This window comes from Acomys minous (genome assembly GCF_964271855.1).
Source record: "Acomys minous genome assembly, chromosome: 6".
Classification (NCBI taxonomy): Eukaryota; Metazoa; Chordata; class Mammalia; order Rodentia; family Muridae; genus Acomys; species Acomys minous.
Window position 1 is genome coordinate 35,380,756 of NC_140487.1, and position 23,805 is coordinate 35,404,560.

Here is a 23,805-nt window from a genome sequence, read left to right on the forward strand (position 1 = left end):
TTTGAGAGCACACACATTCTATAATCAGCCTCTTTCCTTCTACACTAATGACTATCTTTTTCTCTCCCTGCTTGACCCAAATGGATTTTATAGTTTTCTGTGGCAGCTCTTTGAGCATGAGGAAGACAAGGACTCATGCCTTCTGAGAGATCAGAGACCATAATAACTTAGTGAAGTATACAAAGGGCATTTTCTCACAAATAACTTCCATGATTTTAATAGATGTCAAGGCAATAGCAAAAGAGAAGAAAATATTATTACTCTGGAGTAACTCTTTTATCTGAGAATATTTTTTATTTAAGTTTTTCTTTTTTAGAATTCATACATACTTGGGCTGGAGAGATGGCTCAGCCATTAAAGGATAGGCTCACAACCAAAAATAGAATTCATACATACATTTATTTCCATCATTTCCACACCAACCTTTCCCCTACAACTCCTCCTATGTCCTTTCACTCCCCTCATGTTCATGGCCCCTTTTAAAAATGATTATTGTCACATATGTGCAACAATATATAATATCTAGTATTATTGTATAAAGCACATAATACAGAAATACCTACTAAGTCTATTTAGTATTGTTCCTATGTGCCTGCATAGACAGCTGGCCACTAGGGATTGGCTAGGCCATCAGGGAGGTCATCCCTGGAGAAAACTGATTTTCCCTTTCAGCAGCCGTTTGCAGCTGTAGCTCTTTATCCAGGAATGGAGCCCTGTGAAAACTTTCCCATCAATGCTGGCATGTCAACTGATAAGATTGTAATATAAGTCTTGTGTAGACAGCCATATTGTTGATGTTTCGTGCTTGCAGCTTCCCTCTCATGTCCAGAAGGAAATATCTCTCAGCAGGGATCCTGGTCCGGCTCTTACAGCTTTTCTGCTCTGTCTTCTGTGATTTTTCCTGAGCATCAAGTTTAGGAGTTGTGCTATTTGGGTTTGAGCACCACACAGTCACGTGTCAGAGATGAGTATGTTGTTTGCTTATCTTTAAGCATTTTTCTATTAAATTAAATGAAGCCCTCATTTAGGTACTTTTGGAGAAGGTAAATACAGGCAAATATCCTAGTAGTGATACAGTGACCCTGGGTGGCAACAGAGCAGGGAAAACTTCCTGCAGAGGCAGCTGCATGAAGTACAGAGAGCCTGAGTCTCATCAGGCCAGGGAAGGAGGGCAGGAATACTAGAGAGAGAGAGACAGAGAGAGACAGAGACAGAGGACAGAGAGAGACAGAGACAGAGGACAGAGACAGAGAGAGACAGAGAGAGAGAGAGAGAGACAGAGAGAGAGAGACAGAGACAGAGACAGAGAGAGACAGAGACAGAGGACAGAGACAGAGAGAGACAGAGAGAGAGGACAGAGAGAGACAGAGACAGAGGACAGAGACAGAGAGAGACAGAGAGACAGAGACAGAGGACAGAGACAGAGAGAGACAGAGAGAGAGAGAGAGACAGAGAGAGAGAGAGAGACAGAGAGAGAGAGACAGAGAGACAGAGACAGAGGACAGAGACAGAGGACAGAGACAGAGGACAGAGACAAAGAGAGACAGAGAGACAGAGAGAGAGAGAGACAGAGAGAGAGAGAGACAGAGAGAGACAGAGAAACAGAGAGAGACAGAGAAACAGAGACAGAGACAGAGAGAGACAGAGAGATAGGGAGAGACAGAGAGACAGAGACAGAGACAGAGGACAGAGACAGAGAGAGACAGAGAGACAGAGACAGAGAGATAGGGAGAGACAGAGAGATAGGGAGAGACAGAGAGACAGAGAGACAGAGAACACACTTGTGTTGCATCCAGCATGAACCCTCCTACTCTATTTCCCCTAAGACCATGAGAACATGACCTTGCCCTTGTGAAGGAAGGCAGGGAGGAGAGTCAAGACCTGGAGGCTGTTGTTCATGGAAACTGCAGACAACTTTTCTAGCTAGTTGTGAGCTGTAATGCAAGTAGCACTTCTGCGCAGAGAGGAGTTAAAGGATTGTGGTTAGTGCTGTCTTTTCTGCACAAGGAGGGACCCATATTCCACATAGCTGACTGTGAAGTTAACACAGAGCACAATGCTAGCATCTCTCTTTGGATCATTCTGCTTGCTTCTTGCCAGTGCAATGTAGTAAGTAGGTCATTGTTCTGCTATTTGTGAAATAGCTCTTCTATGTTACAAATACAAATTCTCTCCAGATCAAGTGAGTTCTGCATTCCATGTATGAGCTACAGATTATCTCTTGCCAAGCAGTCCATCATGACAGACTTCAGAGTCATTTCCTGGTCTAAGGATCAGTTCTAAAGTTAACACATGAAATGAAAATTGAACAGAGTCAAAATTATCCTGAAGTTCTCCCAGGATTGTGTAGTGCTAGAGATTTGCATACTAAAAGAACACCACTGTGCTGGAAAGGAATTCTTTCTGGAATTAAAGTAGTTTTCAGACATTTGGTGCTCTTTGTCTTTCATAGATATGGAAGAGGGATCACTTTCAACTTGGAGGGATGTCAATATTACCAGAGGTCTGAGAGATGCTGGACAATGTGAGGAATCAGAAATTGATGCCATTTCTAAGATGCTCTATAGTTGAATAAAACAGGTGATGGCCACCCAGCAAGGCAGATTATAATACCACACTACCTCTCATGAAAACCATAATTCATATCTTTATTAGTTTGGAGATTGTCTTAGTTAGGGCCTTATTGCTGTGAAAAGACACCATGAGCAAGGCAACACTGATAAAGAAAAACATTTCATTGGGGCTGGCTTACAGTTTCAGAGGTTTAGTCCATTACCATCTTGTTGGGAAGCATGGCAGCATCCAGACAGACATGGTGCCACTCCCTATGGGCCAAACATTTAAACACGAGTCTATGGGGGCCATACCTGTTCAAACCACCACAGAGATTTTTTTTCAAAATCCCTTTCTTTTATGTCTTGGGGTATGATGATAATAATAGTTTAAAGCCCTGTGCATGATTTTTGAATACACAGCTTGGCACAAAGCTTTACTTTAGCTTCCAGATGCTTGGCCTGTTGCATGATTGGTCTAGGTCTGTTAATTGCTAAGGTCTCCTGAAATTCAAGGAACATATACTGTACCATGTGTTAGCATGAATAAACTTGGCCTTTTCCTGTATTAAGCCTCATTAATTTCCCATAATATTTGTAGATCAAAGCATACTTAAGTTCTACTTTTGTTTGGTTATATGGCAACATATATCACCAGTATTTTATATCAACAAGTGTAATGATAGTGTTATGGAACGAATGCTTCCCTAAATAGTGAACTGTTTCAATAGACTACAGAAAAAAAAAAAAACAGAAATGTACTCGATATACGGAGACATAAGGCTGATATTAAGTTTGTCATTTAAAAAGAAGAGCGATAAGAGATACATTTATAGACAAAAATTCATGGTAAGAGCAATACTTTTAAGATTTATTGTTTTATTTTATGTGTTCAGCCTTCATGTATGTTTCTATACCACGTTCATGAAAAGCCCAGGAGGTTCCAGAAGAGGGAGATAGATGTCCTAGAACTAAGATTACAGACCATTGGGCAGCGCTGTGTGGATGCTGGGAACCTAGTTCTGGTCCTCTGCTAGAGCACCTAGTGCTCTTAAGTGCGTAGACAGCTCCCCAGCCCCTAGAATAATATTCTTATACACTGTCATAGATGACTATATTAGAGGGGGAATGTCTTTCTATTTTTTAAGAATAAAATCAACATTGTTAAGCATGACTTTTTACTACAGATTAACAGATGTCTTCGTCTTTAGTTGAAATTGTGTTAGGATAGAAGGAACTCTTAGTATAATAATAATAATAAAAGAACGAATCATCAAGTTTTAAAATCAAATTTCATGTTTAATTTCAACCTAAGGAAAATGAGCTTTAGAATTGTCAAGAACACAATTGTGTTTTTGTGGCTGACACTGTATATCCCAAGGTAAAAGATGCCCCATTTGTTGGAATAAACATGTAGTATAGTGATTTTCACATAAACTTAATCTAGAAAAATCTCATCATCTTGTCCCAACTTCTCAGGAGGCTGAGGCTCAAGGATGGTAAGTTTGAGGGCATATCTGAACATCCAAGCATCAGAGTGAACTCGAAGCCAGCCTGGGACACTTACCGAGACCGTGTCTCAAAGAAAAAGCTAGGAAAGAAGAGCTTGGGGTGTAGTTGAGTGGTATGGCATTTGCCTAGCATCTGTGAGGGCCTGCACTTGTTACCCACTACCACAAACTTTCAAATACTTACTAAGCATCACCTGCTGGGCTTATGTTGATAATGCAAATGCCTTAGTTCAATTCTCCATTAAGCAGTCATTTGTAGAGGTTGACAAAGTGCCCTGTATCTCTTCTTTTACAATGAACATATTTTGAAAATGGTAAGAGAGACTGCCCTTCTTGTTTTCTGCAGTAGTGCCAGGAATTTAGTTCAGTACATTGACTTCATATGTAATCTCCGAGAAGGTTCTCCTGGCTTAACATTGGTTGACCTTAAAAAAATAGCTTAACAGGTGGTGGTGGTGGTGGTGGTGGTGGTGGTGGTGGTGGTGGTGGTGGTGATGGCTGACCAGCCTTCAGTTTCTTAAGTTCATGATGCCCCTGCCTTCAAAGTACTAGAATCACAAGCATGTGTCACCGTGCCCTGTGAGCATTAGGTACTTTACAAAACCCATTTAACCATCATCTAAATGCTTTATGACAGATGCTATTATTTCTGTTTTACAGAGAAACTAAAACTTAAAGAATCCAAGCCATCGACCTAGCAAGTGACAGAACTGCAATTTGAGACAGGGATTAAGAAACTTTACTGTTCATATTTTATTCATGACACCCAGACCTTAAATAATCCAAATATTAAATCAGCTTAAACATACACAATGCTTTATCTTTAAACATGTTCGCTATTTTGTCTAATTTGCCTCTCAAAATGGTCCTGTGATGAGGTGCTAGGAGTTGGGGAGCATGAGGGACCTTCTGAAAGAGAGCAAGTGCACTGCTTCCTGTACATGTTAACATAGCATACTCTTCAAGTAACACTTTAGCTCCTGCTGTTGTTGGCTCAGAAATTATTTTTTTAAAAAAGAGGGCTCAGCAGGTAACGGATGGTGAGATTGCTCCCACTGTTACTCATTTGCAACCACATTTTTTTCTTATCAATTACACTTTATTATGAACTTATTAAACGAGCCTACCTCCCTTACAACTCGACTAACCCAAACTATCAGAAAAGGATATTAAAGAACACTATAATGAAATCTTAAGGATATCAGCTCTGAGGAATGACCCTCCTAGCATAGTCAGCAGGATTTCAGCAGACCAGCAATTCCACCAAAGTTGCAAAGTTGCTGCTGGAACTGGGAACAGCAGCTGGAACCTCAAGCCTCAGCTGAAGTAAAAAAAAAAAAAAAAAAAAAAAAACTTGAAGCTTTCCCTGTAGCAGTTCTCTTTAGGAGCCTCTTGAAGTGGAGGGATAAACAGCCAAAACCAAGTCCCAACAAAAAGCCATCTCTCCTGTTTTGGGCATATATATATATATATATCCTCTCAGTCTGTTCAAGGATGTTTTTCACCAAGCTCCCCCACGAAGTAATTCGACTTCTAAGTGGAAAAACATCCTGCTAGAGTCCTGGCAACCACATTTAAATAGTGGCCTTCTCATCAAGCCTGGAAACATGAGCTTGACTCCCAGAATTCACATGGTGGAAGAATAGAACCAACTCCCACAAACTGTCTTCTGATCTCCATGTGTGTGCCATGGTATCAATGTCCAAAATAAATCAACAACTATGAAAAAGAAAATGAATTCTAAAAATGAGAATGCACCAGCTCTGCCTCCTAAGAGATATCAGAGGTAAAGCAGAGACATCCATGAGATAGAGAATGCCAGTGGCAAATGTCCCTCATCCCTGTCACTCCTCAGAGCATGGGGTCCACTAGTGAATCTAGCAGACGTGCAGTGAAAAGACCAGTATTATAAACTGCTCGCCATGTGAGTGGCAGAGGGACAGGTCTCCAAAGCCCTCACACACCTCCTTACCGGGTGATAGTCTCATAGCTTTGTTACTAAACATCAGAAGTGTGTCACCTACAACTCTAGAGTGTCCTTTGCAAAGCTTGAAATGAGCGTTGCATGCTTTAATTTTGTTGACCATCCCCATTTTCCTTCACAAACTCCCATGGTCTTGTTCTTAAGTGATAACTCAAAGATATGGTCCATACTCAACTCAAGAAGTCCGTAAAAAGACAAAGAGTCGGTGTCATGCCAACCTTGAAGAAACTACAAGGCAACCTTTGGAAGAAAGAGTTCTGGTTTGAAACCATGTTCCTTGAAACCAGACGCCCTGGCTTATCTTGTTGCTATTTCACTTCTGGCTTTTCAACCAATAAAACATATACACATACCTGTATTTTCTACTGAAACATAGTCACTCACCATTTCTATGTATATAACTCCCGAGTTCTCCAGATATTATTAAATATAGCAAAATAATATTCCATGATTTTACACTTGTGTTTCAGAATATCTACAGATAATTTACAGTGTAATTGAAATTTCCAGGTCATAATGAAAACTGAAATAACATCCACCTTGTAGAATTATTATCAGATACAGCCAGCCTGCACATCTGTGAATAATTCGCTTAAAAAGTAAATACACACTTGTATCAGAACCATTGAGGCAATGTTCTTGAATTTTGGTGCTATGCAGAACTTGACTGACTTCCTGCATCAACTGGGGGATATGCCAAAAAAATATTTACCTATTTTGAAGAAGAGGTGAGCTAAAGGCATATAGCCCACGGAGCCCAAGGGTCTGGGACACCCTCTTTCTTTCTCTGTTTTCTCATTTAAACCAATCGAGGCATCTAAGAAGCAAGTTTAAATCTGAGCAGGAATGAAGCAGCTTGAAAAATGGGATCATATTCTTCTGATCCCCTTTTCATGCTTCTAAGAGCTTCAGGATGGAAACCCCAAGAGCAGCCCAGTGCAGGGGTACACATTTACAGTTTGAAAAAGAGCAAGCCAATTGTTTGGGAGCAGATTCCCCATTACTCTTACCTGAAACCATCCTCAGTCTGCAAGGCTTTGATCTCCTGGTAAAGCACATGGAGTGTTAATTATGCAAATTCTGCAATGACACTTGGCCCAATATGCAATCTGTTAAACAAACAAAAAACAAATGATGCAATTATTGTCACCGTCCTCTGTCTTTGATGCTGCTGAACCCTTATTCTTCCTAGTCATTGTTATTGCTCACCCCACCCCCACTTTCTCAGTGTCTTGGAATTGCACCTTCTTGCCCACACCTAGACCTTGTCATCACATAGTAATGGCAAAGTGACTGAACTACTCTGTACAGATTCAAGGTATCTAGGAAACAACATTTTCTCTTTTAAACTCATCAAAAGTATTTTTTTTTTCACTTTTGTTTCTAGTCCCTCCTGTATCCCATTCTACCTTATAAAAATAAGAGCTATATGATTGATTTCCCCCAGTCTTATACAGTTACAAAGGCTCAGCGGTCAAGAAAGATTATATGCATGATGAATATTGGATGTGAGAACCTGGGAAGTTTGAGTTTTATATGACTGTAATTATCGCCTCCAAATTCTGCCATAGTATTTTCCAAAGTCTTGAGCATCTCCACCCACCAGCGTTCTTTCCCTCGCTTTCTGCTTCCCGGATAATCCAGATGTTGGTGATGTTGCCTTTGTGATTTCCTAGTATCCTGAGCCATCTGATTGGTTCCCCTAGGAGCCCATCCCCAAAGCATTCCTATATTCATGGTTTTGATGACAGCTGTATATCTTTTAGAGTTCAGTTTTACTTAGGTTAAACCCTTGCTTTAATTTTTAACAACTCAAATAATTTATTGAGGAACTACATTCCATTTCAACATAAAGTATATTGTAGCTCACACCTTTTTTGTGTGGCCAATAGTAAAATAGCAAACTCAATTCATTTCACCCAAGATTGTTTGTATTTTTAAACTGAGAATCTCACATCTAGGGAAACTTCTTATATTCTACATAAAGGCTGGTTAGCCAATGAGTATATTTCTTCCACTAGAGATTTGACCATTTAGTCAGGGCTGGCAGGCACCAGTAGAAAAGAGGTCATTAGTTTTGTCTCAATTGTATACCATCTTGACATAGTGCAGTATTAGTTTTGCTTAGGATAAACTCCAGTCTGCCTCCAAGTTTTTAACTTAGTACTTTTAATATAGAAACAAAAGGTTCAAATTACCTTTTAAAAAGTGACTAGCTCCTGCACTCAGCATTTTGATGTTTTGTGATAGTGAGAAAGGCTGGATAGGGAACATTTTTAATGCATGCTTACAGGCTTTATTTTTTTTATTGAAATTAAATTATTCTCTCATACAATAGTTTCCTCCTCCTACAGTTTCCCCTTTCCTCCATTCCTCCCATTCCCCCACTACCACCACACACACATACATAGATATTTTGTCTCTTCCCTGATCTACTCCCCTCTGTCTCTCTTCAGAAAATAAGCAGGCCTCCAAGAGAAAACAGGCATACATACATGACAAACAACATACAGTAAGACAAGCCAAAACCCCTCACAACAAGCCTGGGAAAAACAACAGGAGAAACAAAGTCCTAAGAGTCAGAAACACACCCACTCCCACAGTTCAGAGTCCCACAGAAACATCAAGCTAACAGCTACAATGTGTATTCAGAGGACCCGGTACATACTCTTGCATACTCTATGCTTGCTGCTTCTGTCTCTGTGAGCCCACATGTTGCCTGCTTAGTTGGTGCAGAATGTTCTCCTGGTTTCCTCCATTTTGTCCTGTTGATGATGTCTTGAGCCTTACAGAACATTTTCAGTTTCATGAGGTCTCTTTTATTAATTGTTGATCTTAAGTTTCTGTGTGTTGGTGGTCTGCCCAGGAACATGTCTTCTGTGCCAATGCATTCAAGGCTAGTCCCCAGTTATGCTTTTATCAGGTTCATTGTATCTTGGTTTATGTCAAGGTCTTTGATCCACTTGGACTTGAGTTTTGTGCAGACTCATAAATATGGATCTACTTCCATTCTTTTACATATAAACATCCAAGTTAAACCAAACCAAATACTTTATTTTCCCATTGTATCTTTTTGGCTTCTTTACCAAAACTAAGTTATCGATAGATGTGTAAACTTATGTTCTGGTCTTCAATTCAATTCCATTTATGAACATGCCTGTTATTTATGTCAATACTTTGTAGTTTTTATGACTATAACACTGTAGTTCAACAAAATCAGGGATGGTGATAAGGCTAGCTCTTTTTGATGTTTTATTTTGGGGAGTTGTTTGTTTGCTTTGGTTTTTATTTGTTTTGATCAGGATTGTTTTAGCTATTTTGGGTTTTTTGTTTTTCCATATGAGGTTGAATATTGTTTTTTCAAGGTGTGTAAAGAATTGTGTTAAGATTTTAATGGGGATAGCATTGATTCTTTAGATTGCTTTTGGTAGGATGACCATTTTTATTATGATCCTACTGATCCATGAGCATGGGAGATCTTTCCATCTTCTGATTCTTCTTCAATTTCCTTCTTCAAAGACTTGAAGTTTTTCCAATGTACATCTTTCACTTGTTTACTTACGGTTGCCTCAAGTTATTTTATATTATTTGAGGCTATTGTGAAAGATGGTTTTTCTCTGATTTGTTTCTCAGCCCATTTGTCATTTGTCAAACCTGATTTTTGAGGGTTTTGTCATTTGAGAAAATTTTGTATCCAGCCACTTTGCTAAATGTGTTTGTCAGCTGTAGGAGATCACTGATAAAATTTTCGAGGTCATTTATGTCTACTCTCATATCATCCATGATTAAGGATGCTATGATTTCCTTGATCTCCTTAAGTTGTCTTTTTGCTCTAGGCAGAACTTCAAGTACTATATTGGATGGATGGAGAGAGTGGGTAACCTTGTCTTGCTCCTGATTTTAATAGAACTGCTTTGAGTTTCTCTACTTAATTTAATGTTGGCTATCGGCTTGCTTTAAATTCCTTTATTATGTTTAGGAATGTTCCTTGTATCCCTAATCTCTCATGGACTTTTATCATGAAAGAGCTATTGGACTTTGTCAAAGGCCTTTAATGTATCTAATGAGATGATCATATGGGGGTTTTTCCCTTTCATTTATATGGTGTATTACATTTACTTATTTTTGTGTATTTAAACTATCCCTACATCTCTGGGATGAAGCCTACTTGATCATGGTGAATGATCTTCTTGATGTATTCTTAGATTCACTGTTACAATTAAATGTGTCTGTTTGGCCTAGGAAGCCAATAACTGACACAGAGACTGAAATGTACTTTAAAGCTGCAAGCACCATGCCGGGCAGAATCGAAACTGACACTAATCTACTTGTAAACTAAAATAAGCTACTCTAAACCTCATAACATACATATATCTCAATCACTTGCCAATCTGATCCTCAGAGGCTTTTCTCCTCCATCAACTGTCAACCTTTCTCTCTCCCTGTCAACTCCCAGCTCCTCTCCCTCTCCAGGAAGTCCCACCTTCCACTTCCTATCCTTCTGCCCAGCTGATTGGCTGCACAGCGCTTTATTGACAGTTGTTACATTCACTCAAGACATTCCTCCGCAATTCACTTTACAAGTATTTTATTCAGTACTTTTACATTATGTTGATAAGGGAAATTGATCTGTAATTCTCTTTCCTTGTTGAGTCTTTATGTGGTTTGGGTATCAGGGTAACTGTGGCCTCAGAAAATGAATTGGGCAATGTTTCTTCTGTTTCTACTTTGTGGAGTAATTTGAGGAGTATTAGTATTAGCTCTTTGAAAATCTGGTAGAATTCTGAACTAAAACCATCTGGCCCTAGGTTTTTGTCGTTGTTGCTGTTGTTGGGAGACTTTTAATAACTGCTTGTATATCACTAGGAGTTATAGGTCTACTTAAGTTATTTATATGATCTTGACTTATCTTAATTGGTACTTTTTGAGAAAATTATACATTTTGACCCTAATTGCTTTCAATTGTACTTATGTATCTTAGAGGTCCTAGAAGCTTCATGACATGATTGAGGTTACATGTGGCCATGCTTTTTTCCATGTAGTTGGTGAATGGTAGTGGCTTCATGATGAGTCTCCCCGGTGTATAGAAGACACATTAACTAATGACCTAATGTGACAACCAGCAGAGAGAAAAAAAAATGCATTCCCATGATGATACAGTCAGGAGCCTCAGATGGCTGGAATACCAGATAGACTCAGCTCTTAGGTTCAGTGCTAATACAGGGATACCTTTCTTATAATGGTTCTAATCCCCAGTGGACAGCATAGTCTTAAAGCAGCCCTTTTGTGAGCAGAGAGAGAAGGAAGTAAGATGTGAATGATTCGAACTTTCCACTTATTTTCACAATGCATACTTGCATTCCCCAAGTAAAGTAGGAAATAATGAATGGACATTTACAGAAATAAAAATATTACTTTACATGTAGAATTGGGAAGAAATCATTCAAAAGGTGGCATTCAATTGCTTTGTTTAAAAATTCAAAGTAAAATAGGTTAATTTTTATTCATCCAAAGCTCATGTCTGAAAATAACTCATACTTACAACATTAAGTTTTATTCTTGTGCTTTTGAAGTTTAGCTTTTTAAATCACTATAATACATTGATTTGTTACATATAAGCTCTATTGCACAATTCTTCCTGTTTTTAATCCCTTGCCAGATCACATCCCTGATTGTTGCCCCTGCCTACAACCCCTACCTTAGTGAAGAGATTTAAAAGATCAATATTTGATGAATTGTGCCAGCTGGCATTTTGAAAGTCCTTATATGTGGACACAGCTCTGCAGTGGTTTGTTCATTTTTAGCCCATTTAATATGTGCAGAAATTCTAAAGGTTTGCATTATTTCAATGCCAGATTTAGATATGAAAAATTCCAAAGCACAAAGAATATAAATGATACCCCTAGGGTCACACACCATGAATGTGACAAAGCTGGTTAGGGAATTTGAGCAACCTGACTGCAGAGACCCAACTCTCCTTTCATTGTTGTTTTTTAAGTGTGTGTGTGTGTGTGTCTGTGTGTGTGTGTGTGTGTGTGTGTGTGTGTGTGTGTGTGTGTGTGTCTGTCTCTGTCTCTGTCTCTGTCTCTGTCTCTGTCTGTGTTTATGTATACAGGTACATAAGGAAGCCAGAAGAGGGTGTCAGATCCCATGGGCATAAGTTAGAAGTGGCTGTGAGCCACCCAATGTGGGTGCTAGAGACTTGACTGGGTCCTCTGTACAAGCAGCAACTTCTCTTAGCCAATTGACTCATCTCTCCAGCCCCAAGAGAACACTCTTAATTATACTGTCCTGCCTTCTTGAAAGAGTACTAGCCCTAGAAGACCCCTATGGGGCTACTGTTCTCTCTTAGCTTTCTAAGTGTGATGTAATGTTTATCAATTTTGAAATAGTTTTTAATCTTTTTATCCAAGCCTAATTGCATGAAAACACTTACATAAACATGAATAATGTGTAGACAAAGAGGTGCAGTATCTGTGTTAGCTACCAGTAGAGTAGCATCTTGGGACTCAAGTGGAAGAAGATAATGTCACAGAAGTTGGAAACTCAAGGGGAGGGGTGTCAGAGAAAGCCATGGGAATTCTAAGCTTGCAGAAATTCATACTCTCTAAGGACAGTCAGAGGTCCTTAAAAGGACATGCTTGCAGAGAAGAGGAATATTTTAAGCTGAAAAGCAGAAGCTCAATGAGTGTTTATGAACTGGAGGGAGAGCGGCTGTCTCCCTGGAGCCCCAGGTCTCATCCCTGATGTGGTTTCCATCCATGACACATTATGACACAAAGTTGCTCTCCTAGTTAGCAGTTCCATTTTCCCACCAAAATGTAATGATTTTCTCCATTTCATTTAAATGTCTAGAAAGACTCTCTGGCTTGAAGGATTCCATGAATATTTACCCAGATGAATTATAGTTGCGTCACATCAACCAGCCCTACATTTTCACATCCAGTTCAACTGACACAAAATGTATTCGATGGGCGAGTGAAACTAGAAAACATTAGGCTCTATCTATCAGTTTCATTTACTCAACGGATCTTTTCTAGGCACTGGCTACCACATGCCTTAGAGTAAGTAATCAGTGCCACTACCTAAGCCATGATGAAATATTTTATGTGTCTACAAATGCCACTTGAACCTCACTATTCCCTCTTCCATGTTGACTCAAAGATCCAATTCTTAATTGTCCACTAAAGTGAAGATGATAAAAATAATGTCCCTTAAAGTCAAGATGATTCTGGTAAGGATAAAATTAGGCATGTGTGATAAATAATAACCTAGAAACACAGAAATGGGATAGGTAGACTATGAAAAAGTCAGTACTTCAGGTGATTTCAAAGATATGTCCTGCTTTTTTGTAAGTCCCTTGCATCCATTTGCATCCTCATCGTGTAGTTATTTAACAAATAGTTAAACACTTTCACTCTATTGTTTACACAGCACACAAAGATAAATATCACATAGGCCTTGTACATAGAGTTTCACAAGGTAGAAAAGGGCAGAAGCATGACCGCCCCCATCATCAAAGCATCAAAACAAGGTTGGTAGAACCATAGAACTCACTGTTGTAAAATTACCACTTAGGGTCCTTCCATGCTGCACCACAGAAACCCCGTCACCAAAGAATTGAAGAGAAATGCCCAGAACACTTCATCACAGGAATTCTTAAGGATATAATCCCCATCCTTCTAAACGTGGGTTTATCTTAAATATTCTAAAGGGAGTGGCAATTTCCTCTCTCTCGTTAAATAAGCAGTTTGAGAGCCCAAAGCCAATTTACAATGCAACTCTAGTAAACAAATAGGACCGTGAGTTGTCAGGTTTGTCTATTTATCTTGCACCAGAATCAAATAATTTTACCCTGATTTTGTTTACTTGTTGTTCTTTAAAAATTGCTCAAATCCTCTTGCTGAGGGATGTAATAAAAGGATCTATTTGAACTTAAATAAACATCCATGGGAAGAAGCATAATGCTGGTTAGAAATGCCTCTGTGAGAGGTTTAGGAAAAGGCTACCAATGGCACCACAAATAATATTAACTGTAACAAATGACAACTATTCGAAAAACACAAGACGACACTGCATAGCCATAGGGTTCTTCCCAACTGTCTACTCTTGGCAAACATTTCTCTTATCCTGGCAGCAGCCCCATGAAGTAGATATTAATGTCCCCGTTGTATAGATGATGGCCATGTTCAATCAGCTGTCCATTTTATAACAAAACATCTGTGTCTTACAAGAGAAAGGTTTGTTTTTCCTGAGTTTCAGGTTCTTCCTTCTGCAACCAGCTGTGTTGTGTTGACATGGTAGCTCACAGCAAGAGAGGCAGAGGAGGCCGGTTATCCTCATATTAAAGGCAGGACCTAAGAGAAAGACACCAGTGTTTCACGCTTCCTTGTGAGGGTGTACCCCCAGTGATCTAGGGCCTCTTATTCCCTACCTCTTGAAGGTTTCTATTACTCTCTAATGCCACCAAGCTGAGGGGCACCCAAGCTTTTGACACAAGAGCCTTCAGGGCATTGGAGGTTCAATCAGGAGGAGAGATACAAATGATTAAAGAAAGTGTAAAAGTTGTCCCAAGATGCCACTTTAACCATGGATGATCTGATCAAGCATCGCACAATGGAAATATTGAATGTCACTAGAAAAAACAGCTTTGAACAGATATTCCCTACTAGACTTCCCCAGGTGTGTCAAAAGCAATGGGTGCCTGTGGCAAACCAGCCAAAGATAAAGCTACAGTATCATGTAAAGAAGACTTGAAGGAATTAGCTAAGAAAATTCCCTGAGGATGGAAAGGAGAAAGAGCCTCCAGCCCCAGCTGTCCTGGAACACAGTGGTTTCATCTGAGTTTACGGAGCAAAGGGGCTTGGAAAGCTCCATGTTGTATTTCATCATGCACTTCAGTGGAGGCGGCTCCTTCAGGAACATAGCGTTTTCCCCGACAGTTGTATTGAAGCTGGTAGAGTAGAGAACAAGACTCACTAAGAACATTATTGTAACTAACTACACCTTTTCCTTTAAATAGAATGAGGCCATAGGAGTAAGATCCCAGTGCGTTTTAAGGTCCCCACACAAAGACTTCGATGATGGAAATAATGGAGGTGACTAGAATGTTGACGGGGTAGTTAAGGTGACGTAAACAATAAAAATACTGATACAAATTAAAGAACATGTCAGTGCTATAAAAAAAATGGTATGCTAATACTGGCTATTAAATGTAAGCCTCACACCACACCAGGAGACAGCGACGGCACCCATGTTGGAGAGCAGTTTACCAAGCCTCAGGTTTAACAAGTTACCGAAGGTTACTTGGCTACCCGGGAGCTAGAATATAGATCTATTGACACTGACACCCTGATGGCAGAGCGTGTCTTCTGTGCCTTCAAAAGGAAATGATTACCAGTACTGCAGTTGTCATTCTTCTTGCCACTACCCTCCTGTCCACCGGCTATCTGGTTTATTAAAAGTATTGAGATTTTATTTTATCTCCTCTCTTATTTGGTATGTAGTTTTAAAAATTATAAAGAATGGAGTGCGTGGGCATGTATGTGTGTGTATGTGTGTGTGTGTGTATATATATATGCATATATATCAGCTATCTGATTTATATTTTTTAAAGTATTGAGATTTTACTTTATCTCCTCTCTTATTTGATGTGTAGTTTTTAAAATTATAAAGGATGTAGTGTGTGTGTGTGTGTGTGTGTGAGAGAGAGAGAGAGAGAGAGAGAGAGAGAGAGAGAGAGAGAGAGAGAGAGAGAAAACACATTTAAACTATGTGTACCTGCCAATTTGAAGCCACATATTGGAAAGGGAAAGCATGTAGATAAGAGATCCACTGCAGATATAGATACAATGATTAAATTCTAGAATTTCATTTGCACTTGGCATGTGGTCTACCCAGGACAAGTCACTCGTCCTGTCTGTGTACTTGTCTCACTACCTGTAAATAAGAATACTTCAAATTATCTGTGGCATAATTTGAGTATATCAGAGCATAATATATGTTATGGGGAATATTTGAGTATAGTAGGCGGCATGCAGATAGCTAGCTGTCAGCCCCTCTTCTAGCTCTTCTCTCATTCATACTTTCTGGGCGCTCAAGAACCCGCCCTCTCCTAGGGCATCTATGTCTGAAATAGCCACCACTCGTAGCAGGACTGCTTCCATCTCTCTGATCCATAAACAACCTGTTCTATAGGGGTACATACTTTTCTAGTGCTATCCTTCCCTGGGATTAGCTGGACTACATTTGCTTCCAGGCCTTCCATGTCTACTAGTGTTACTGTCTGAGTGTGCAGAGGATTTCTGCAGTAAACATCCTACATAGTCATCTGTCACTGCTATGAAAAGTTTCCTCCTGAATCCTGGCTCTTCAATCCAGGTCTGACTGTTGAATGTGTGCACTATGAGTCAGTGAGATGGGTCATCAGCCTGCAAGTGATCCCCAAAACACATATACTGGAAGGAAGGAACCTGCCCCTACACCTGCAAGGTGTTCACTAGTGCACATACATGTGTGCTTATCTTCTACACACACACACACACACACACACACATGTACTATTTTTACTTTTAGTTTATGCTACATTGTCAGTGAACTCACCTCTGTGACTATTGATACTTTACAAAACTTAGATAATGCACTTTTTACTTGGAACTATTTTCAGTTTGTTTCATTTGTTGATCATTTATTTTTATGCATCAAACTCATCCCAATTGAACACACTAGGCAAGAAAGCATGTGCCGTCTGGCTTCTTTGGCTATCTCATGCATATTGTAAATATACCAGCATTTAATAGAGGCTTCGAGTGCTCTGAACTATCACAGAATTGTGTGTTATGCACAGGCAGGCCCCCTCAGAAGCCTGGTGCATGCTGGGTAAGGCATTTGACTGTAATCAGACAAGGTGTCCTTAATCACCTGCTCTCCATAGGGCCGCGCACATGTCCTCCTAAATGACTCTGTCCCACTGCTATCCTGATTTGAAATTTTCTCTTTCAGCCACATAAATAGAAGAACACAGTTTGAAAACCCTGTCCTGGAAGCAAAAAGGAAGCTACAGCAGCATAACATGCCCCACACAGAACTTGGAACAAAGCCCCTGCTGGCCCCAGGTTTCCGAGGTATGGTATCTGGGTAGCATGCAGGGTTGCGAGGGAAACATTGCCCGACGGACTGTTTGCCTGTAGTGGGGACTGATTAAAAAATACCTGGCTTGATTTCTCTAAAAAACCTTCCAACAGCTTTAGCTGGGCACTCACGTTATTTTTAAACTAATGCATCTAGCTACCACTGACTATGATCAGGCCACCGGGCAGTACCTTACAGGACTTTTACTTGTTGCCAGGTGGGACGTTGATAGTGGGACTCTAAGCTGCCGAGAGACTCTGTGAAAATCAAGCATGAGAATGAAGTTTGTTTTCCTTTGTGACAGTAGGCAGCTCACCAGCCACATTACCTAGGTCCACACCCATGTTCCCCCCCACACACACACACACACTGGGCCGGAGGAGAGGTCCCGCAGCGTAAATCTGCTGGGTATGTCCCAGGGCTGCTTGTGGGCCTTAGTGCACCTGGGAGCCACCTAGTGGGATGAGCGGCTGCACACTCTTCACATCTTTTGTGGTTGTGCTCAGTTAAACACACACGCGTGTGCACGGCTTCAGTGTCCAGAGCCCCCACTAGCCGGTAGGGAAGTTCCCGTCACATGCCTGCAGCACCTTGCAGTGAATGTAAAGACCTCGTGTGGAGCTAAGCACCACTTTGGCAAACACAGCAGGGTAGGTTGTATGTGAGTACTATAAAGTACATCTTCAAGAAAATGTTAATAATGATATATGATAGGAAAATGGAGAGAAAAATTAAAACTCCATCATAACGCCTCTTTGTTTGATAGTTTACCTACCCCATGATACAAAAAAAAAAAAGTAACAATATCGAGCAAAATATGTAGCCAAGTTGCCACGTATTGTTTGGCAACTATGAGTATCAAATCTCACCACCTTCAAAGAGTATATGAAATCCTTATCTCTAAAGCTGAGTATGGTGGTGCCTGTCTATAATCCAAACATATGGGAGGCCGAGACAGGAGGATCAAAAGTCCAAGGCCCTCTGGATTATAGAGCCAGACCTACCTTAACAAAGTGATTAGAATAAAATGCTTTAAAGCTTCAAAACCTTAGAGTGCTTAGAACTGTATGTAGTTAGAACTCACAGTTGAAAACGTTTATCATATGATAAACAAGTGAGCAAGCCCATTATGCGGACTCAAGTATTACTCAGATGCTTTTGACATCGATTTGAAAATGTCAGCATAGTACAAAATGTTTCACCTTTATATTCATAACCATATGGAGAAATGTTGGCTTGCCTTTGGCTCACATTTTGGAGCGTACCAGACGTTCTCTGGCCAGTAGAGATGTATCTGATTGTATTTATGACATCTCGCAGTGGCTGAGTGTAAACAAAAAAATTAACACCGTCCCACATCCAGGTACTCTCTAAGCAATTTTGATCATTAAATATACATCACAGTGCACTGCTTCTCTGTAACCTGTGCGTGTTTCATGTCTTTAAATGGGTCCGTTTGAATTTCTACCCCATGCAATTACAATGCTGACAGGGCCAGCTACTCACACGCCCCTCCTCCCTGGGAACTTTCCTAACAAGAGAGTTATAAGTCAGATAACGATTTCAAGACTAGTAAATTGCTCTCCAGCCATTCAGCCTGTCGTGGTTCCCTGGATGGTTGGAGTGGCCACCTGCTTGCACCTACCACGTCAGCCTCCCACACCTACCCAGAGATTGCTGCTCGCTGGTTGGCTGCTCTCTGGTGGCCTGTCTTTAAAATGCCTTTTCCTTTTTAACTTGTATTGGCCAATGTAGAAAAGCCGCTCTTCACCCGGGATGCATCCCAGTTGAAGGGAACATTCCTCAGCACCACCCTCAAAAAGAGCAACATGGGCTTTGGATTTACCATCATTGGGGGAGATGAGCCGGATGAGTTTCTACAGGTGAAAAGCGTGATCCCAGATGGACCTGCTGCACAGGACGGGAAAATGGAGACAGGTAAGCTTCCTGGAGCTGGGGAGTCGGCATCGCAGGGACTCGTACCTGTAAGCAAAATGTGGCACGCCCTTTGTGGGTTTTAATTCCAATGTCAAAGGTCACTTCGGTTTAGAAAACTGACGCATCACATCTTCCTACATTAGATTTTTGAGCCGAAATCGTCTGTAAACAACACAGAGAATCAATTTCTCCCTCACTTCTCAGACTGCCCCTTCTGCTCACTGGTTCCAACAGACTTGAAACTTAACTCTTCCGAGTAATCTCAAATTCCTTCTTAGGGATGAGACCAACATCTCACACTTTGCTTACTTATATTCGGCCGCTAATATGTTTAAGCCTGCATCAGTCCTTCAATATTTATAGGCTAAATTGTTCACGATAGATATTGATATGTGCATACATATCTGAGAGAAAAGTGTTAAGTGGCATTATTTTTCATTTGTCTCTCTACAGTGTCTTAATGTATGTTTTGTAGTCATTATAAATTAATTTTATTATATACTTACTTGGATGTCTACCTAAACTGTAACTGAAATTGATTTCACATGGAAGCATAGACCTAGATGGTTAAGGACAGAAAGATGCAAAATATGAATAGAAAAAAAGTAATGAAGTGGGTCTGATTAAGCAGTCTGGTTTGTGGTTCTCTTACCTGGCCCATGACTTTGAGTGAGTTCCGTCATTTACAAAGAGTGATTTCCTTATGTAGGGAAAAAAATCGAAAGTTATATTTGATCATCAGTTTATTAGGTGCTGATTCAAGAATTCTTGTGGTGTTATTTTTAAAGTCCTTTAGACAGTATTAAAAGTATTATAATTATACCTGCAAAGAAATACAATCTGTCACCACTTTTACATTTTTTCAGATTGATTGAGTTCATGGTCTTCCCCTTTGTAAATGGATCCTGTAAGACACACACGTCAGAGAACTACGTTAGACAAGAAACTTTTTTTTTAACTTTAATTTTATTAGTTTATTCAGATTACAACTCAATTGTTATCCCATCACTTGTATCCTCCCATTCCTCCCTCCCTCCCGCTTTCACCCTCTCCCCAGGACTAAGACTGAGGGGGACCTCCTCCCCCACTATACGGTCATAGGCTATCAAGTCTCATCTTGGTAGCCTGCTTACTCTTTCTTTTGAGTCCCTGCCATGGTTATGTGCTTATGAATTGAATTATTTCCATGAATCCCAAAAGGTACTCGTATATGGAGTACATATAAAATTGAGGTCTTCATTTGAAATTGCCTATTTTTAAAGTTGCCAAAGCTTTATAATTATGTACGAGTTTCTTTATACCTGTCGTTTTTCAAGAACACTGCGTGAGTATATTTTCTAGTACCACTCACTAGCAGGAAATAATGTACACAGTGACACTGGATCTCCTGAAAGATCTTATACCTTCACATCAAGTTCAAAATGTCACAACTCAGGTGTGGGTCCTAGACGGTCACCCACAGTGCAGCGGGTGGCTTTATATCCAGGAGCACACAGACAGTATGAAGGAGCTTGATGGGTTTTGTGGTTGTTTTCAAAGATGTGAAGGAGGGCTGGAGAGATGGCTCAGAGGTTAAGAGCACTGACTGCTCTTCCAAAGGTCATAAGTTCAATTCCAGCAACCACACGGTGGCTCACAACCATCTATAATGAGATCTGGTGATCTCTTCTGGGGTGCAGGCAGAATGCTGTATACATAGTAAATAAATAAATCTTAAAAAAAAAAAACAAAGATGTGAAGGAAAGTGGAGTATATCTGGGAAGAATAGACAGAGAGGAGAAGTCGTGTGTACATGATGTTCTACAAGAGTTAACAGCCAACACCCCGTTGATCTAGAAATACTCTGTAAGGTATCCACACCTTCAAGCTGCTCTCGGAAAAAAATATATAAACACCAAATAACTCAATTAAATATGCTTGTAGAGAGTGTATGTCAGAGGCAGCCCCTGCTACCCTACAAACCATGGAAAATGAGCTGTCCATTAGCCATATCTGAACAGGGGGGCTAGGTTCACTGCATGCATTCCAATTTGATCACTTTCCCTTGGTGGGGAGGGCTGCAGGCACACAGAGGAAGGGGATCCCTGCTATCTAGATGAGACCTGATAGGGCCGCCATCATATGGTGGGGGAGTAGGGCCCCTTCTGTCAGAGGTTTATGGGAGGGGAATAGGGCAGAAGAGGGAGAGAGGGGGGAACAGGAAGATAGAAGCAAGGGGATAACAATCAGAATGTAATCTGGATAAATTATAATAATTTTTAAATTCTTGTTACAGTCTGCAGGTAGGACACAAGGAAACTATGAGATTCATATTGTTTTAACAGAGAATGGATCACCAGGGCTCTTGAACTTCTGTGAAATATTTGAGAAACCCATTTTTTTTCCAAAATAAAGGACCTAATTACTTTCCTATGGTCTAACTCACAATTCACGGTTCAAAATTAGAAAAGACTTCTTGTGGAAAGTAGAAAACTGAATACGAATATTTGCACAGCAAATTGTGGTGTTTTTTTTCTTTTCTCATCATTGATTCTCTAATTCGTTACACCCACAGGGTGTGAGGGAAGACTCATTCCACTAAAAAGCCAAAGCTTTATTTACAATTTAGCACATTTTGACCATGTAAGAAAACCACACATCAGCTCCCAATAGACAGGAAAGAAGCACAGACCAAGGCATGCTCACTGTCTCCAGGTTGGTTTGCTCTTTATGGATTTAACAAGCACTTTTTCAGCTTCTTCCTTCCAGTCATAGCAATGACTGAAAAGCTAACTCCAGGGCCTCAAAGGTAGAAATGATGGGGACTCATTTCCAAGGATTTACATCTAGAAGGAGCTTTAGGCACATCAGTAAGCTACTGGAACATAATGTGATGAGGCTACAATATCCCTAATGTTGGCACAAATCAGAAAAGTGGGGAAGTAAATAACAATATTTTAAAATTTATTCTTCTCTCTCATATGCTATGTCCTAGCTGCAGTTAACAAAAAATTTTAAACAAGAATGTGTTGCATAATTTTACTGTGCCTTTGGAGGGATTGTAATTTTCTCTATTGGAAAAGAATTTAATAAAACAAACTATCATGCTTTTTAAATATTCAAAAATATATTCATATCTAATTACAAGATAATTTTAACACATATGTAAATGTATTTCTGCCAACACTGAACACGTTACAATAGAATGAATTGCTCTTTCGTTCAGCAAATATTTAGTGAAGGTCTGTGCTTGCCAAACGTTCTGCTAATTAATAAAGATGAAAAAGTGGCAAGACAAATGTTCTTATCCCCCACACAATTTGCAGTGTATATTGAAATAATGAGTGAAATGTTGATGGATGTATATATCAAAGCAATAATACAAATACACACCTAAGTAATGAAATGGTACAGAGGAAGAAGGTGTTGACTCTGGGAGGAGAAAGTCTCCCACTGCTTTCAGAACCCCTCACGGACATTGATGAGATGGTGGCTTAAGAAGGTGAGTAGATGCTCGCTGGCTGGACAAGTGAGGGAAGCTATTGGAAGGCAAGCGTCTGCAAAACTGTTGGGAAGCCATCAGTGTCTATCAGTGTTTCCCTTGAGTATACGCTTGTGGTGAAGCAGAGAGTCAAATGGGCAGCCACAAACAAGAATGATTAACTACACTTACAGTGCACACCAAAGACCTATGCGTAAACATGCGTCCTAAAGTTCTAAAAGATCGTAGACATGCTTACATCTTTATCGAAACCTTTTTTGGTATAAATTTTCAGCCAGTTAAACACGGAGCCTTACTCCACAGCTGACACTGTTCAGACTTGCATAGCTCCAGATCTCACATATGCTGGGCAAATAGCAGATGCTTGGCACAGCTACAACTAACGGGGACCGTGAAAGTCACAAAGCCTGCACAGCTACCCGACAGCAACCCAGCAAAGCTGAGCGGAGAGATGCAGTCACTCTCACGTGCTCTCTACAGGTTTCATACTTAGCCGGGGTGGGGCTTTTATTATTTGTACAACTTGGAGATACTGGATTAATGGGAAATTTCCTATGAATCATTTACACCTTCTCCCAGGAGTACCGCTTCTGAGCTTTCCCAGGCAAGTCCTGAGCATACTATCCCTGCCATTTTTAAGGAGATATACTTATCTGGCTTACTTAAAGGTCCTCCATATGCCCTGGAGGTTGTGACTCAAATAAAGATGCCATAGACCATCTTATGAGACTCTGATTACAAGATGCTCTTGGACCACCTGCCCCTGTACTTATTCAGGAACAAGATAATCAGAACAAAGTAAACAAGATTCATTGGACTAGAGAAGTTGGCAGCAGATCAAATTAAAAGTCCCTTCCTACTACTGATGGACAAAGAATAGCCTGGATAAATGAGAAAAGAGTAAAATATTAAGAACTCTCTTTTCCTAGAAAAGTTAGTTCATATAGGGTCACTGTAGTGCCATATGACCAAGGAACAAAAGAATGTGAAGATTAGACATATAAATAAATTCTACAAATATATAAAATATAAACATTGTATTATGGCAGAAATGAAATAACTTACCAGTGTTTGCCTAAGATTTTTCTTGGGCCTAATGACAAATAGCACTCTGACCATTAAAAGTTGATACTTTAAAAAAAAAAAAAAGCTAATACTATGCTACTTGGGACATGACAGTCTACCCAGGCCAGCTTGGAAACAGCAAGA

General features: G+C 40.0%; 1 protein-coding gene across 12 annotated transcripts in view; it reads left to right on the forward strand.

Moving 5' to 3' along the window:
• MAGI2 (membrane associated guanylate kinase, WW and PDZ domain containing 2) overlaps positions 1–23,805 on the forward strand; it is a 1,410,398-nt gene that overhangs the window by 1,093,835 nt on the left and 292,758 nt on the right. For all 12 annotated transcript variants that reach the window (XM_084787254.1, XM_084787259.1, XM_084787258.1 and 9 more), the window contains 2 exons: positions 17,049–17,170; positions 18,933–19,115. In XM_084787254.1, coding sequence (XP_084643380.1) covers positions 17,049–17,170; positions 18,933–19,115 — 305 coding nt within the window. The remainder of the gene's footprint in view (positions 1–17,048; positions 17,171–18,932; positions 19,116–23,805) is intronic.